The 18,066-nt window shown below is 40.3% G+C and overlaps 1 protein-coding gene across 4 annotated transcripts; it reads right to left on the bottom strand.

The window, feature by feature from the left end:
* Window positions 1-8,836: 8,836 nt before the first annotated feature.
* On the bottom strand, window positions 8,837-14,898 carry LOC120562763. 4 transcript variants are annotated; one of them, XM_039806652.1, is made up of 9 exons: window positions 14,768-14,898; window positions 14,614-14,625; window positions 14,457-14,521; window positions 13,678-13,960; window positions 12,223-12,386; window positions 11,761-12,043; window positions 10,305-10,468; window positions 9,840-10,122; window positions 8,837-9,453 (listed from the first exon to the last, which is right to left on the bottom strand). In XM_039806652.1, the coding sequence occupies exons 3-9, from the start codon at window positions 14,518-14,520 to the stop codon at window positions 9,309-9,311; spliced, it is 1,386 nt and encodes a 461-aa protein (XP_039662586.1). In that variant the 5' UTR covers window position 14,521; window positions 14,614-14,625; window positions 14,768-14,898; the 3' UTR covers window positions 8,837-9,308. The 4 variants fall into 4 exon arrangements, with proteins under 4 accessions (XP_039662586.1, XP_039662589.1, XP_039662588.1 ...); XM_039806655.1 differs by having other exon boundaries at window positions 10,323-10,468; XM_039806654.1 differs by having other exon boundaries at window positions 12,241-12,386.
* Window positions 14,899-18,066: the final 3,168 nt, after the last annotated feature.

Raw genomic sequence — 18,066 nt, 5'->3', positions numbered from 1 at the left:
ATAGGGTGACCACTCTACCTCTAAGCCACAAGCCACCCAACAAAGTGATATGTAGCCATACTGAAGCACATCACAGCCACAGTTTACATATATTTCACAATCAGTGATAAGAACTAGCCTACCTATTACCCAACGCTTTGGATCAGATGATGAAGCTGATAAAGATCTCCACGCTGCAGCTCTGACCATGTTCCAAGAAGAGACTGAGGTCAGAGCAGAGGTCAGCGTGGGAGAGGAAGCTCCATGGGACGCCAACCACAGGACCCTGAGGTGAGCTTCAGATATGACAAAAAAGGACACGGACACAGACCAGTGTCCATCAGGCTGACTGAAACGAGGAGGGGGGGAGGGGGAGACCGCAGCTTCTCTCAAAATTAGTGACGACTATTTTGTTTAGGTTCAGCAATGATTTTGATACACAGTTTTTAAATAAATTACATAATGGTACATGTTCCCATATCAGGTAACAAATTGGATGAATAGACTTCAAATTAGAAGTACTTAGGTTTGTTCAACCTGATCTCACAGAATTCCGTAAAATGGGCACGGACCCTTAACTCAAAATCCGTGGCAGTTTCACGGAATTGCAACAAAATCCGTTAAACTGTCATGGAATAATTCCGTTAAATGAACACGGATCGCCAACGGATCGCCAAATTCCGTGATGGGCCCATGGAAAAATTCCGTGTAATGAACACAGATCGCCGTAAACGAAATACGGGCTTACGTGACACGCGGGTCGCCGGAAAAAAACGGTGGGTGGGCTTACGGTTCCGTGATATGCGACAAGAACGGGACGGTTGGGTTCAGGAAAAGGTCGTAGGGTGGGCTTACGGTTCCGTGCCACACGCGGGACACGCTTAAAAAAAAATAAAAACACAACCGACTAACGCCACACGCGAACTCTGCTCTCCTGAGTGAAAGTCCTGTGTTTTACCCATTCACCACCACAACCAACCTCCTTAAGCAGAATTCCGGCCTTACATACTACTCACTACCGTGCCACGTCATCTTCTCATTGACTTTACATTGGCATGGTTTTCCGTGGTGGCCACATGGAATTTTCACACATTCCGTACCACCACCACGTAATGAGCTGATACCAGTCCGTGCCCATTTTACGGAATTCAGTGAGACCAGGCTGGTTTTTTTTTTACTAGGCCTAAAAACTTTAATTCATAATGATTTTTAGAACTACCGGACAACAATTAGTTTTACTTTGTGTTGCCTGTGTTGTTGGTGCACGAACATGTGTGTCTAAAAAAGTGACGTGTGTGTGTGTGCGCGTGTGTGTATTCTCCTCCAGCTGTCCTCTGAGTGCCTAAAAGAAAGGAGTTCTCCTTTTGCATTTAAACACATTGTTTTTTTTAAGAATTCAAAAATGTTGTTACATTAGGGTTAGTCAATTCAATAAGGTGTATACAGATAGTTATAGCGAAAACTAATTCCAAACTGTAAAAAACAATTTTCCATTAAAAACATTACCTAAGAAAGAAAAGTATCATAAAAAAATAAATAACATGCACTAAAAGTAAGCAATGCAGAAAAGTCCTCATGTTTTTTTGTTTTTATTTTAAAACTGGAAAAGATCAAAACAGTTTTGTCAACCAAATGTTTTAAATAATTAGGTTAATCCTTTCAGCTGGATTTCTAGGTCTCTCTCCGTGGGAGTTAAATAATAATACAACAACATATTTTAAAAACACAAGAAAAATCCTAATCCGTCTTTTGACTAAAATATGTTAAATCAAAATAATATCTGGAAGCATTTGACAAAATTCTAAAACTGACTCTCTTGTCTTTTGAAATCAAAATTAGTCAATCCTAAAAATGACATAATTTGTCTTTTTGTTCTGGGTTTTGGTGCTTGCAGTATAGCCAAAGACGTAATTCATTCTCACTGCCCTTATGTCTGTGCTCAGACAGGAATGTTAGAAGTGCCAGGGGGTCTGTCCTACAGTCACTTTCTGATGGGGAGGGTACCAAGGTGTCATTTGACATAAAGCAAAAGTTGACTTCCTGCTGCCTCAGTTTTTGGCATTTTGGGAAGGCATGTTTTCCTCCATTAATAGGAAAACTATCAATTGAATATCGCTAAAGGCAAGAAGTAGATCAATGGTCAATGTGACTTCTGAGTGAAAGTAACTGTTGTTAAATGTAAGTCTATACTGCACTTTAGATTGGGAGGATTTAACATTTTTCTCACCGTCACCAGAGGAACCTGGTCTGGAAGGCAACCGCTTTTTTTTCTAAACTTTTTCCTCCGAGGCATTTGAATCAATTCAAGTTTTTTATGTTTGTGTGCTGAACAGCTCACGGCCCGTATCCCTAAAGAATTTTTGTGCAAAAAGTGGCTCCTAGCGGCCAAATTCTAAGAAAATTCTCAGAGGCATGACGTTTGCTTAGAATTTCCCCTAAAAGTGACATGAAAATCCCAGTTAATATAAAAGCTATTCCTCAAGAGTCCTAGCGCTTAAAAGGGCTCCTAAGGCGAGATCTGCTAAGAGCAGGGAAGAGGACTTTTAGTGGCTTAGGACTTCCCCTAAGCAGCTGCACAAAATGGCCAACAGAGGAGGCAGGAGAGATGTCCTGCAAACACTGGATGACAGGGAATTATTGAGACGCTACAGATTGGATCGTGCAGGAATCATGTTTGTGGTGGATCTCCTTAGAGATGCAATTACTTCACCAACTCGACGCCACAACGCTATTACACCGGAGAAGAAAGTAATAGGATATTTGTTAACAAGCCTTCATAAATAGACCAGCCAGCAATCACAGACATTGATAAAAGCTGAGCCGTGTTACCCTCGTTAAGACCACACTGAGTTGAAACGTTGCAATTTCTACTTCATTAAGGACAGCCCCTTGAGATAGGCCATCTTGTTTTCAATGGGGTCCATATGGGAGTGAAAGTACAAAATATGCCAGCTAGGATATTAATATGAGCAAATAAGACACAAATCATTATTTGAACAGGGTGTAATGAGCTTAAGTTTTCACATATTTTAGATTCTAATGTTAGGCTATAACCCTACAGCTTACTATTCATTTTCCAGATATTTTCTTGAATGTGAAATATTATTTACAATTAAAGTCTGCATAAGATTAGAGTGTATAATTATGTTTATTGATTTGAGGGTACATCCTTTGATCATTATCACCAAAAGTTCATTTTCATCAAACTTGTAGGATCAACCAATCACGGCTTTTGAAATGATGACTCATACCTAGCAACTGGGTCAACCACACCTCCTCACTAAGATAGGATTTTCCATCCATTCCTTGCTCAGAGTTCACTGAAAATGTTCTGGAATCACTCTTAAGCTAAAACTCCTGGCAAGGAATTTTTAGGTTAAGTTAAGAGAGAGGATTCTCAGAATCTTTAGGGATACGGGCCCAGATCTGCAGCAGACTCCTCCCCGCTGGAAACGCCTCTTTGTAACCCGATCCAGTCACGCTCTGACTGCCACTCCTCTCTTAGCTGTCTGCTCTGTCTTTCCCTTTTACAACAATCATTTACCCCCTTTAATGTACCAAGTATATTATATTATTATCTTTTCTAGATCTACCACATAGCGTTTTGCCCCACTAAGTATGTCGATTATTATATTATCTTTATATAACTTATAAGGTTTCTCTTTAGTTATATTATCAACGTGTCTCCTAGGAGTAGCAAGTTCCTTTTATCTTTATCCCTTAATTTGCGCAATGACCACAATCTAGAATTCAGCACTAGTACAAAAACAAAGACAAACCAAACTCCTTAATCCTCCCGATTGCCACATATAGAACAAAACACTATCACGCATGAAACAACATACAGCCAAACACAAACCAACACTGCCAGCACATTAATCTTTTTCCACCTGGGCTTCGAGACAGGATTGCTATGGGCAGAGCCCCGTGTGTGATTAGTTTTATGTAGTACAATCAAATCTCCAAAAGATGTCCCCCTTACACCATGTTTCGAATCCCAGTTTTTCAGTGTAAGGGCCGTTACAGAGTCAACGCGAGCAACGCGAGCGACACGCTCCCTTTCATAGTCTAAACAGTGGACGCAAGTAGACGCAAGCGTCACGGACAATGCGTGAAATGCAATACACCGCCCACGCAACAGGGGGTAGCAGAGAGCTCCACGGTGTTCGGTCGGCAGAGCCAGACCCTCCCGGAGAGAGGTTCTCGTCAGGGAGCAGCTGGCTGGCTGACTTCTTTTTATCAGATGCTGGCGTGTTTCCCCACCAGTACAGTGTACTACGATTGGGTAGCACTGACCAATACATTTAGCAGGTTTAGCAGTTTAAAAAAAAATATAAATACATTTGTGTCTCTCTCTCTCTCCTGCTGTACGCTATTTCAGCCTCTTGAGGAGGGCACACAGCATAGACACACACACAGAACGTTGATACACACCAAAAAATGTGACTCAGTAGTTCTATGTTTGATGAATTTGCTCTGCTAAGTTGATTCAATATTTTTGGATAATGTAGAATATAGTATCCTATATTTAAATATAGGGCACTACTACAATACATGCAGTGTTGCCCCCACTGACAACGCATAGTATTGTGCGCACCGGCGCGTCGCGTATCAAAAACTAGGACGACACATTTGGCTACGCATCGACGCATAATGGCGGCCGAAGCGTAGAGATGCGTAGCCTTGCGGACGGGTATGCGCACCGATGCGTTGACTCTGTAACGGCCCTAAGCACAAGCATTCAGCAATACAGTCATGTCACAGTCCATTATAATATACAATATCCCTACTAATTTAAATTTTTCTGTCGAATCAGACTTATAATGTACACAAAAGGGCTTCTTGCATCTACACAAGGTGTCCGGCATCAGACCGCACGATCACGGCGTCTAGAATCCCCTCTTTGTAAACAACACAATCACAGTTGTAGAGGCATTTATCCTTGCAATATTAATAACATGAATTTCTTCCCAATTTAAATTAAACCAATATGTCTTACCCTCACAGATCCAAAAGAAATTTAATTTTGAGGTCCAAATGTGAGAGTCTTATTAAAGACAAGAGCAGGAATTCTCAAACCTTTAAGTTTGGTGCACCATTTGGATTGGGAGAGAAGAGTCCGGGTGAAGTCTGCCAAAAAACAATTCTGGTTCGGCTTCAGGTTCGACTTCCGGTCTTGACCAGATGTCGGGTGTCACCATGAAGAAAAAAATATGACCAATTCTGCTGTGGCTCAAAAGGCCAGAGTCTTTCTGACTCCACTTGGTCACTTTTCAAGTTCCCCTTTTATGTTTCGTGTCTGTTGACTTGTTGCCCAGGATATCCATACTCACTAAGTTTAAGTCAAAACAAATCTTTAGTAAAAATGATATTGCGGGGCACCCAGGTAGCTCTGTTGGTAGAGCGGGCGCCCATGTATAGAGGATTACTCCTCGACGCAGTGGGCCCGGGTTCGACTCCGACCTGCGGCCCTTTGCTGCATGTCATTCCCCCCTCTCTCTCCCCTTTCACATCTTCAGCTGTCCTGTCAATTAAAGGCCTAAAATGCCCAAAAAAATAAATGATATTGCGAGCAGTGTTGGGAAGGATACTTTCAAAACGTATTTCGTTACAGAATACATGCCCACAAATGTAATTTGTAACGTATTCCGTTATGTTACTCAATCTGAGTAACGTATTCTGAATACTTGGATTACTTCAGGATTACTTCAGGATTACTTCAGGATTACTTCAGGATTACTTCCACATTGAATTGCGTTTTATAAGTGTAGGAATGCGGCTATCACATCCAGCTTACTAAACAGGCCTATAATGGTGTGTTCTTTTTATTCCAACTAGCTGAATGTGTACCTGAACAAGCAGATGGTCTAAGCTACCACAAGCTAATTTTAGCTAACGTTAGTTAGCATGTCAAACGGGACTAGGGGCTAGGCTAGGCTCTGGAGCTAGTAAATCAGCACCTAGGAGAATGTAAAGTTGCACGTCAACGTTAAAATAGCAAGGTGACCAGTAAAACTACAGCAGACGACTACCCTTGGCTAATTTAAAAAATAGCTTACTTTAAGATGCTTCTTCAGGTTGGAGGTGGAGTAATTTGGACGCTGAAAGGAGGTTGGTTGCTGGCAAGCAGAGGCTGCACTGCACAGTTATATTTCATTCTCCCTGTTCGTTCTTTAATGTGAAATGCTGTTTGAATTTCCAAGATAGAAACTTATTCCTGTCCTGGCTCTGTCGTGCCGGTTCCGACTCCATTGTGACTGATCACGGAACTAATTTTTTCGATTTCATATCGGAGCTTCTGGGAAATGCATGGAGTTGCCTTAATTTATTCAGAGAGTGAATAAACTCGTGAAACAGAGAAGTATCGTCATGTAATCCATTGGTCTCAACAACGTAACTGTATTCTAAATACCAACTATTTAATTTGTAACTGTAACAGAAGACAGTTATTCATAACTGATTTGCTGTTTCAGCTGTTTTATGTTTTTAGTCTTTTTGTGTATTTTGTATTCGCATGTACTGTATGTGTGGTTGTACTGCCTTGGCCAGGACACTCTTGAAAAAGAGATTTTTAATCTCAACAAGTTTCTTCCTGGTTAAATAAAGGTTAAATAAATAAAAATAAATAAATAAATAATTTGTATTCTGAATATGTAACGCCGTTACATGTATTCTGTTACTCCCCAACACTGACTGCGAGTAGTACAATCATATGGATATGGTTCAGAATTCCTTTAAGACTATCTCACCCTACCACCAACAAAGTTGCTGCAAACCGCTCGGTTAAAGAGGAGGCCACCACTTCCCCTTTCGGGGGGTCCCCGCTCACACGGGTGAAGTGGCGATAAAGGAGAAAAAGGAGAAAAGGAAAAGAGTCTTCTAAAAGGGCGAAAAAAGATACAAGGTTTTTTGGGTCACCTTGCTCAAGACGAACACAGGTGGATTTATTTTTTTTTTTTTTAAAAAGCAAAAAGTTAACAAGAAAACAAAATAAATGAAAAAATGAACAAAGTTCAATCACTCGAAATTGCTCTTAGACACAGGAGGTCCCTACACATAGGGTATCGGTCAAGAGAGCAGAAATAAAGCCCAAGGGGGCCGCTTTTTGGCAAAGCGCCCATTTTTATATGTACATTTCTTGGGGTTCAACCCCCCATCACTGCGAGGTGTGTTTTTTCACATTTGTTTCACCTTACATGGTAATACAGTCTTAAAGCAAGCATCAGGTTGGATATACGTAGAAACCATCTCATATGACGATATTTCCTATATGCATATGCATTTTGCTATCTAACATAGAATCTAACGGCTTAGTTCATCAGTAGGTCAATGCAGTAACCTTTGTCTCCCCTATGTGCACACAGAGCCTAGCCCCCAAGTGCATGTATACAGGGCCCCAACAGCACTTCCTCTTCCTAGCTGTGCAGGTTCAGACAGACAGTTATACAAAGCAATTTATGCATCTGAAGCCTCTTGCAGACACTTCCTCTACACGACTGCGGGGTCAGACAGGCAGCTTCACACAGTAATTCACACTAAAATGTCTCTAAGCATGTTTATAGTAATATCAGTAACACAAAGACTTAGTATGGTTATATTTCTAAGCAATCATATAATTCTAAAAGCACATCAGCACTCACAAACCAAAATCAAACGAAGTATTATAGTTTCAAGAGCAGAAATATATTTTAGCTGTTTTTGGGTTAACTCATGTCAAAAACAGAAGCACAGTCTCAACTGTTCTTGAGCTGATACATTTCAAAAGCAGAATAGTTTTAGCTGTTTTTGGATTAATACAAATACATTTCAAAAAGCAAATATATTTCAAAAAGCAGGAGTATAGTTTTAGCTGTTTCTTTTGGATTTTCACATACTCTCGATCAACACTATACTATTACTTGTTTGTATGGTACTTTCACTCTCAATTGATTGTTTGAAAACTTTTTATGGGATGGTCTGAACTAAAATTGCACATTATACCTTTCTAAGGGTCTTAAAAGTAATGTGTGACATGTTTAATGTTGTTATTACATGTTTATACATTTGTATAGATTTTTCTTCAATTAAAAGCAAAATAGCTTTGCGTGTATGACCCCTTGTCCTTTTTTCACTATTTGACGTAACTTTTACTTAAAGTACATTTTAAATGAACTACTAATTATTTTTTCAGATAGGTATTTTTACTTGTATTTGAGTAATATTTCATCAAAGTATTGGTACTTTTACTTGAGTACAATATTTTAGTACTTTTCTCACCTCTGCTTTTTTTTGCCATACTATAATATGACTTTTATGACTTTTTAACACTTTTTTTTACATTTGAATTAAATTAAATTAAATGTTATTCATAGTATCAAATCATACAAAACAAGAGTTATCTTGTTTTTAGCTAGCCCTGATTTTACCCTCACATTTCACCTATGTCATTGTTCATCAACTGTTCAAGCTCTTTATTAAAGTTGGCATATGAAGGTAATTATGAGTAAAATATTAAAATCAAACTTCATGTGCTACACCATTCCATCAAAAGGAAATATTCTTGATGAGTTCGTCATTTTAGACACATGTCCCCAAAAAGTATGTTCGCCTCACCAAATTTCAAACAAGTATAAGATCATACCAGTAGAAAATGTAACTGATATGATGCGTGACTTATATCTAAGACAGCTATGTTGCTGCTTTCTCTCAAGATGTAGGAAAAAATGCTGTTGTTTCTGTATGCTGTGCTTGCATTACCCAAAAATGATACTCATTTGAAAAGACAGCCAAGCAAGTATGGACAAACAGACAATGAGGAAAAACACACACACACACACACACACACACACACACACACACACACACACACACACACAGATTAGCTTTAAAAGCAATGTTTATTTTGCAAGTATATAAGTACAGTAGATAGAAGCAAGCCCAAGAAAAATTACAACAAATACAATGCAGTCAGTGCACTGTATATCATTTCTCACCTTTATTTTTCCCACAGTTCTTTTTAATAATGCATCTCTCGCCGCTTTCATGGCATATAGTAGGTAGTAGGTATAATCAGTTACTAGAGCTGTATCTCTTTTGTTCTCTATTTAAATTTGAACAATAGCCTTTATTTTATGTTAGCTAATGTATAAAACAACCATATGTATCAGTTTTACATAAAGCTTCAGCATACGATTGTCCTGACCTGATGATATGTAATACAAAGTGTCTTACTTAAAATATCTGTGTGCGAAGCAAAAACACACTAAATAGGCAAAATTGCATAGACTAGCGTTAGAATAAGTGAAAATAAACTAAGAAATAAGGGTTTTAGGGTTAGAATCAGTTTCATATTATACTGTCCCAGTGACTTCCACCTCGCACAGTGTCAGGGTTTCTTGTCTTCCAGGAATCACAATGTTGATATAACGACCTTCCATTCCATTACACACAAAGGTTTGGGAGGTCCCAGCTGCGATAGATGAGATAACAGCACATCTGAAGAAAAAAACAAAAAAAAAGAAATATGAGTAAAACTGGTTTACCACACAGACTGTGAATAAATCTTACTACTAGTGGCACTTAAATTTTGATCATGCTATTGCTGTGAAAACTACGGCTTTCTATTAAGGAAGTATTTAGATATCCAGTGCACTAATCCCCAGTAATTTACACTAGAGCTGTAATCGGGCCCAAAACGTAACGTAATTGCCATAGGCCAGCCTCCGTTTCACACCCCAAGCCCGGCCCGAGCCTGTGTACAATGATAGAAATCAAGACCGAACCCTTCGTGTCCTGTTGGGTTTCGGCAAATATCTTCAGCTCTAAGTTACGCATCCAATCTTAACTGTTTAAATCTAATATAAGACAGAAAGTGCAGTTACCTGGGGTTATCGTTGCCATTGTCACTGAGGGAATTTCCAATGCGGATCTCAGCACCATTAATTCTTTCGTGGCAACAATCTCCTCTGTTGGTGATGGTGACTGTGTTGATCTGATATGTCTTTAGGAGGTCCAGTCTCCACCATGGATTTATAGCATTGTTAGTGTGGGTACAGGATCCCTGTGCCCAGTCGCTAGCACGATTTCCATCAATGGCCCTTTCAGGGACGGCATTCAAATACTGGGAGGACTGAGTCACGTTTCCACCTCTGGCAATATTAGTATCTAGAGAAGGTTACAAAATGTTTCATTAAAGACAGTTTATGGAATGCACAGACATATTACATGTGTTGATCTAACCAAACTTTCCACCAAAGAACAGGCAGTCAGTATATTTGATTGAACTTTGAATGTGACTGTCTGCTCAACGTCATCATCTATTGGTCACATTAAATGGTATAAATCACCAGTTGGAGCAGTGTTTCCTGAAGCCAGACCAGTGACTTCCACCTCGCACAGTGTCAGGGTTTCTTGTCTTCCAGGAATCACAATGTTGATATAACGACCTTCCATTCCATTACACACAAAGGTTTGGGAGGTCCCAGCTGCGATAGATGAGATAACAGCACATCTGAAGAAAAAAACAAAAAAAAAACAGAAATATGAGTAAAACTTGGTTACCACCCAGACTGTGAATAAATCTTACCACTAGTTTTACTTAAATTTTGATCATGCTATTGCTGTGAAAATTATTTAGATATCCAGTGCACTAATCTCCTGTAATTTACACTAGAGCTGTAATCGGGCCTTAAAAGTTAGGCCCGACAAGGCCCGAGCCCGACAAGTACATTTTGATTGACAGCTTTTTAAAAGCCCGAACCCGTTTAAAGCCCGATATTATTTAAATGTTTACACGCACACAGCTCATTTACCTTTTGTTAAGAATGAGCAATTTATATATTTTAATATTTTTTTTAACATTACTTTTTGGGTGCTTTTCCCTTTATTAAGTAGTGACAGTGGATAGACATGAAAGGGGGAGAGAGATGAGGGATGATACGCAGCAAAGGGCAGCAGGTCGCATTTGAACACGCGCCGCTGCAGGACTCAGCCAACATGGGGCAAACGCTTTTACTGGTTGAGATAGAGGCCGCCCCATTCATACATCTTTCAACATCATTTATTCATGACTCACGTAGGTCTTTAGGCAACTTAGAAGTTGGAACAAAGAAATATAATAAGTCCTCAGTAACATTGTAACTTCTCAGCACTCTAAATTGGCCGAGGCATACACTTTCTCACCTAAGGCCTTATGTCTTTACAGCAAAAGCTGCCACACTTCTCCATTACCGTTTGTTTCACCTTTGCAGGGATGGGTTTTGATGCTGTAACAAACGATGTGACTGTAGGTTGATCCAGGGCACTGGCAGGTGTTGAACATCAACATCCTTTATCAGCAATGAATTCCCTGTCGTTTTGCTATCGAAGGCATATGTTAACAAAATGTCGCATCTTTTGCATTTCATATAGGCTAACCCACTGGGTCATTATTCTCATTATGCACATGGTCAAAAGTTTTTCACGCCTCAGACTTTGCTTACTTTGCCTGTCCAACCAAAACGTAATGTAATTGCCAGAGGCCAGCCTCCCTTTCACACCCTCAGCATCCGTTTTTGAACTAATCAAAATTAATCACCTCCCCGCTCCTTTACAGCGCAACCCGGAGCGAAAGCCTCAGCGCGAGCCCAAGCCCGGCCCGAGCCCGTGTACAATGATAGAAATCAAGACCGAACCCGTCGGGTCCCGTTGGTTTCGGGCAAATATCTTCAACTCTTTACACATCGTATTATATCCTACTACACTTTCTTTTACACATCCAATGTTAAATGTTTAAATCTAATATAAGACAGAAAGTGCAGTTACCTGGGGTTACTGTTGCCATTGTCACTGAGGGAATTTCCAATGCGGATCTCAGCACCATTAATTCTTTCGTGGCAACAATCTCCTCTGTTGGTGATGGTGACTGTGTTGATCTGATATGTCTTTAGGAGGTCCAGTCTCCACCATGGATTTATAGCATTGTTAGTGTGGGTACAGGATCCCTGTGCCCAGTCGCTAGCACGATTTCCATCAATGGCCCTTTCAGGGATGGCATTCAAATACTGGGAGGACTGAATCACGTTTCCACCTCTGGCAATATTAGTATCTAGACAAGGTTACAAAATGTTTCATTAAAGACAGTTTATGGAATGCACAGACATATTACATGTGTTGAAATGACCAAACTTCCCGCCAAAGAACAGGCAGTCAGTATATTTGATTGAACTTTGAATGTGACTGTCTGCTCAACGTCATCTATTGGACAAGTTAAATGGTATACATCACCAGTTGGAGCAGTGTTACCTAAAGCCAGACCAGTGACTTCCACCTCACACAGTGTCAGGGTTTCTTGTCTTCCAGGAATCACAATGTTGATATAACGACCTTCCATTCCATTACACACAAAGGTTTGGGAGGTCCCAGCTGCGATAGATGAGATAACAGCACATCTGAAGAAAAAAACAAAACAAAACAGAAATATGAGTAAAACTTGGTTACCACACAGACTGTGAATAAATCTTACCACTAGTTTTACTTACATTTTGATCATGCTATTGCTGTGAAAATTATTTAGATATCCAGTGCACTAATCTCCTGTAATTTACACTAGAGCTGTAATCGGGCCTTAAAAGTTAGGCCCGACAAGGCCCGAGCCCGACAAGTACATTTTGATTGACAGCTTTTTAAAAGCCCGAACCCGTTTACATCCCGATATTATTTAAATGTTTACACGCACACAGCTCATTTACCTTTTGTTAAGAATGAGCAATTTATACATTTTAATATTTTTTTTAACATTACTTTTTGGGTGCTTTTCCCTTTATTAAGTAGTGACAGTGGATAGACATGAAAGGGGGAGAGAGATGAGGGATGATACGCAGCAAAGGGCAGCAGGTCGCATTTGAACACGCGCCGCTGCAGGACTCAGCCAACATGGGGCAAACGCGTTTACTGGTTGAGATAGAGGCCGCCCCATTCATACATCTTTCAACATCATTTATTCATGACTCACGTAGGTCTTTAGGCAACTTAGAAGTTGGAACAAAGAAATATAATAAGTCCTCAGTAACATTGTAACTTCTCAGCACTCTAAATTGGCCGAGGCATACACTTTCTCACCTAAGGCCTTATGTCTTTACAGCAAAAGCTGCCACACTTCTCCATTACCATTTGTTTCACCTTTGCAGGGATGGGTTTTGATGCTGTAACAAACGATGTGACTGTAGGTTGATCCAGGGCACTGGCAGGTGTTGAACATTAACATGCTTTATCAGCAACGAATTCCCTGTCGTTTTGCTATCGAAGGCATATGTTAACAAAATGTTGCATCTTTTGCATTTCATATAGGCTAACCCACTGGGTCATTATTCTCATTATGCACATGGTCAAAAGTTTTTCACGCCTCAGACTTTGCTTACTTTGCCTGTCCAACCAAAACGTAATGTAATTGCCAGAGGCCAGCCTCCCTTTCACACCCTCAGCATCCGTTTTTGAACTAATCAAAATGAATCACCTCCCCGCTCCTTTACAGCGCAACCCGGAGCGAAAGCCTCAGCGCGAGCCCAAGCCCGGCCCGAGCCCGTGTACAATGATAGAAATCAAGACCGAACCCGTCGGGTCCCGTTGGTTTCGGGCAAATATCTTCAGCTCTTTACACATCGTATTATATCCTACTACACTTTCTTTTACACATCCAATGTTAAATGTTTAAATCTAATATAAGACAGAAAGTGCAGTTACCTGGGGTTACTGTTGCCATTGTCACTGAGGGAATTTCCAATGCGGATCTCAGCACCATTAATTCTTTCGTGGCAACAATCTCCTCTGTTGGTGATGGTGACTGTGTTGATCTGATATGTCTTTAGGAGGTCCAGTCTCCACCATGGATTTATAGCATTGTTAGTGTGGGTACAGGATCCCTGTGCCCAGTCGCTAGCACGATTTCCATCAATGGCCCTTTCAGGGATGGCATTCAAATACTGGGAGGACTGAATCACGTTTCCACCTCTGGCAATATTAGGATCTAGAAAAGGTTACAAAATGTTTCATTAAAGACAGTTTATGGAAGGCACAGACATATTACATCTGACCAAACTTTCCACCAAAGAACAGGCAGTCAGTATATTTGATTGAACTTTCAATGTGACAGTCTGCTCAACGTCATCTATTGGTCACATTAAATGGTATAAATCCCCAGTCGGAGCAGTGACTAGTTATCAAATGTGATATATATATATATATATATATATATATATATATATATATATATATATATATATACATACAGTACAGGCCAAAAGTTTGGACACACCTTCTCATTCAAATGCGTTTCCTTATTTTCATGACTATTTACATTGTAGATTCTCAGTGAAGGCATCAAAACAATGAATGAACACATATGGAATTATGTACTATACATAGATTGATAGGCATGTTACATATGTCTATTAAATACTAAAATGTGAATAAATTGGGGAATATCAATAATTTGTTTCAATTAATCAAAAGAATAATCACACCAAATTTGGCACTGGTCTGTCCTAGAACAGCCAGCAAGACAAAGACCACAGATGGAGTCATCATTCTGTGGAGGAAGTTCACATTCATACATTTTTATTAAACATTAAATTAAATACTTATGCATTATTGTAAAGTAGAATGTATGTAATGACTTACCTTTTTTAAGTACTGGGAAATAAACAAGTTGTAAAAAGTAGTATTAGAAGTTTGCTGGAATTTAAATATCGTTTCCTACATGTTTATGGCTGTTGACAGGTAAGTATTGACTTTTTACTCATAAAGGTTTTATTGAAGGTATTATTGTACTTACAGTAAGAAGGGTAGCGTTAGTTGATCTGCACTAGGGGCTGTTGATGATCGTCAGGATCTTTCCCAGTTTAGTGCACGTGCTGCGTGTTGTAACACACTACACCTCTCAGCTCTTCCTTGTGAAGTGTGGACAGCAGCGTTTCCAAATGCTGTCAATCTTCCAAAATATATAGGCTCATCCTGAATCTGGATTACGTGGGCGTAGTCTAGTGTTATTCCATCCTCCCAATCCACGCAGGTTTCTGTAGGGCGGAGCCCGCTTAACATGTCAGGTACTCCAGGGCCAACCGGTGCTGCTCAGCTTTGATTGAACACAACATAATTTCAGACTCTGAACCCCAAACATAACTGAAGCATCATATACATCATCAATACATTCATATGATTATCTGTGTGTGTGTGTGTGTGTGTGTGTGTGTGTGTGTGTGTGTGTGTGTGTGTGTGTGTGTCTGTGTGTGTGTTTCCTCATACCTGAGGAGGTGAAAGATTAAGAGTGTCTTTGTTTGTACCCATTGTACAAACAAAGAAAAGAAATACAACCTCCATGAATATTCAGGTAAGTGTATCTCTTTACAAAGCCGGCGCAAAATGATGTGTAAGTCAATGGAGGGGAAAGTGATATGGTAATAACACAATATACATGAATAGGTCTATAGTCTAAAGGGTCAAAATACAGTAAGTGCAAATGGTGGTCTAGATAGTGAGGTAGATCAGTAGATGTATAAAAACTGTGACAACAACGGTAGGAGAATAACAGTTGAGCATGCCAGGGCAGATGGAAAAGATCAAAACAGCATAAACAGATATGATAGCAGTCCAGGTGAAGATTTATGCAACTATGCAACTTATGCAGTGGGGCATGACAGAGATAATGGAACAAGGGTGTGCAAAACAGTGCATGAATAATGTTAGCATGTACAGTGATCGGACAGGAGCTCAGACAAACATACTTTTAAGGCAGTTAGGGGGATAAGGGTTTTGAGTTTCAGGGTTTTTGTAGTTCATTCCAGTCACTTGCAAATGAGAACTGGAAGGAGTGGCAGCCAAAGGAGGTGTGGACTTTTGGGGTGACCAAGGAGATGTAACTGCTTTCCATCTGCCCTGGCATGCTCAAGTGTTATTCTCCCCTCCTCTGTTGTCACAGAATGTTTGCACATCTACTGACCTACATCACTAACTAGACCACAATTTGTATATTGACTCTTTACTACATTTCATAATTTATATAGACTGTAATCCAAAGACAGTCTGTTCATGTATATTGTGTTATTACCATATCACTTTCGCATAAGTTTTAACAGTCCGTCTCCACTGAGTAAACTTAAAGTCCTTGTGAAAACAAAAAACACTGCCTTGTAGACTTTTACTTTAAGCATATTTGCTCCATGAGCTTGAACTGTGATGTGCAGCCTCTGCTTGCCAACAACCAACCTCCTTTCAGCGTCCAAATTACTCCACTTCCAACCTGAAGAAGCATCTTATAGTAAGTTTTTTTTTTTTAATTAGCCAAGGGTAGTCGTCTGCTGTAGTTTTACTGGTCACCTTGCTATTTTAACGTTGACGTGCGACTTTACATTCTCCTAGGTGCTGATTTACTAGCTCCAGAGCCGTTTAAAGACTGACTAGCCCTGTTTGACATGCTAACTAACATTAGCTAAAATTAGCTTGTGGTAGCTTAATCTGTCTGCTTGTTCAGGTACACAATCAGCCAGTTGGAATAAAAAGAACACACCATTATAGGCCTGTTTAGTAAGCTGGATGTGATGGCCGCATTCCTACACTTATAAAATGCAATTCAATGTGGAAGTAATCCTGAAGTTATCCAAGTATTCAAAATATGTTACAAATTACATTTGTGGGCATGTATTCTGTATTCTGTAACGAAATACGTTTTGAAAGTATCCTTCCCAACACTGAATCTGTGTAAGAGAGTCATAGCGCCATCTGGTGGCTCAATCCTCAACTCATCCACCAACACACACATTTATTAGTAGTAATAGGATGGATGAGAAAGCGCGTGCATGTGTGTCGTCATCACACGCACGCGATTCACTGTACCACCTGATTGACACGCGCGTGTCTTTCTAGTGATGTGATTGGTCGAAAGTCCGTGCGCAACTCGCGTGTACGATTACGTCATCGCGTCCTCATGTTTGTCCACCGCATTAGCGCCATCTAGCAGCCAAATCTGGGAGTGCATCTTGCAGACATGATGATGTCAACGCGTCCGTACGTTCGCACCGCTGTAGCGTCTCGCGGGCGTGATGACGGTGTCATAGCGTCCTCACGATCGCCACCTCATTAGCATCTCTAGCGGCTGAATATGGGAGTGCATCTCATGAACATAACGACGTAGACCAACCCACCAGCGGTAACCTCTTATGGCCAAGCCTGGAGGTACTTCTCACAGAGTTTGATGACTTTGATGCAGGACTGCAATGAAAACGTTTGCGGATTGTGTCTCTAGCTGTTGAATCTGGGAGCTATCTGAGAGCTAAGCTCGCCTCCATAACGACGGAGGCCGCGCAAATGCTATCGCCTCTAGTGGCCCGACATGGAGGTGCTTCTCTCAAGGCCAAACGGAGCTACTTCTCGCGGGGGGAAACTGAGCGCACATCTCGCGGAGACGGATGGGTGTGACCCTCTGGTGTCCTGCGCCTCGTATGCATCGCACATACGTATCGACTGTGGCCACACTGTCGTACTGCCTGGGTGGTCTGCTCACTTTTTAGATGCTTCGTTAGCTAAGCTGATAGCTAGTTTGCTACCACGTTTTTCCACAAACAATACCAATGAGTTGTTCTTTTTTTTGTGAAAGAAAAAGAGGACCCGTTTTTCAGCAACATCTGTTTGTTTTAGCCTTTGTTTCATGCTATCTAGCTCTTTTTTAGATGCTTTTTTTAGCTAGGCTGATAGCTAGCTTGCTACCACGTTTTTCCACATCAAAAACCATCTGGATTTTGTCTTTTCTAATTCTTCTTTGTGAAAGCAACGCAGTTTCGTTTTTTCAGCAATACCTACAAGTGGTAAGTAAATTTAAAAAGCAAATCTTGTGTTTAAGGATGTTCAAAGATATTTAATTCATATAGTCATTCATGATTTAAAACTTTGACCTCGTGGTCGTAATGCAGGTGGGTTGTACCATATGACGATAGTAGAAAAAAGTGTTAAAAAACGTGTGTTAGACCAGTGGTTAGCTTGTAAATGTGAGGTCTATTGTTGTGAGTGTTAAATCGTCATAAAGGGTGTGGTTTGTGGTGTTTAAAACCCCTTGTTTCAAGGCTGAATGCTCACTTTTTT

Source organism: Perca fluviatilis, chromosome 7, assembly GCF_010015445.1.
Source record: "Perca fluviatilis chromosome 7, GENO_Pfluv_1.0, whole genome shotgun sequence".
Classification (NCBI taxonomy): domain Eukaryota; kingdom Metazoa; phylum Chordata; class Actinopteri; order Perciformes; family Percidae; genus Perca; species Perca fluviatilis.
The sequence above is the reverse complement of the archived record's forward strand: the minus strand, read 5'-3'. Positions and strand labels throughout refer to the sequence as shown.

Excerpts from the sequence above, each read along its gene's own strand:
- LOC120562763 (XM_039806652.1), bottom strand. The coding sequence starts at position 14,520 with ATGATGACTCCATCTGTGGTCTTTGTCTTGCTGGCTGTTCTAGGACAG. Across the intron at positions 12,387-13,677 it reads AATGGCAACAGTAACCCCAG|ATGTGCTGTTATCTCATCTA; the intron begins GTAACTGCACTT and ends TTTTTTCTTCAG. Across the intron at positions 10,469-11,760 it reads AATGGCAACAGTAACCCCAG|ATGTGCTGTTATCTCATCTA; the intron begins GTAACTGCACTT and ends TTTTTTCTTCAG.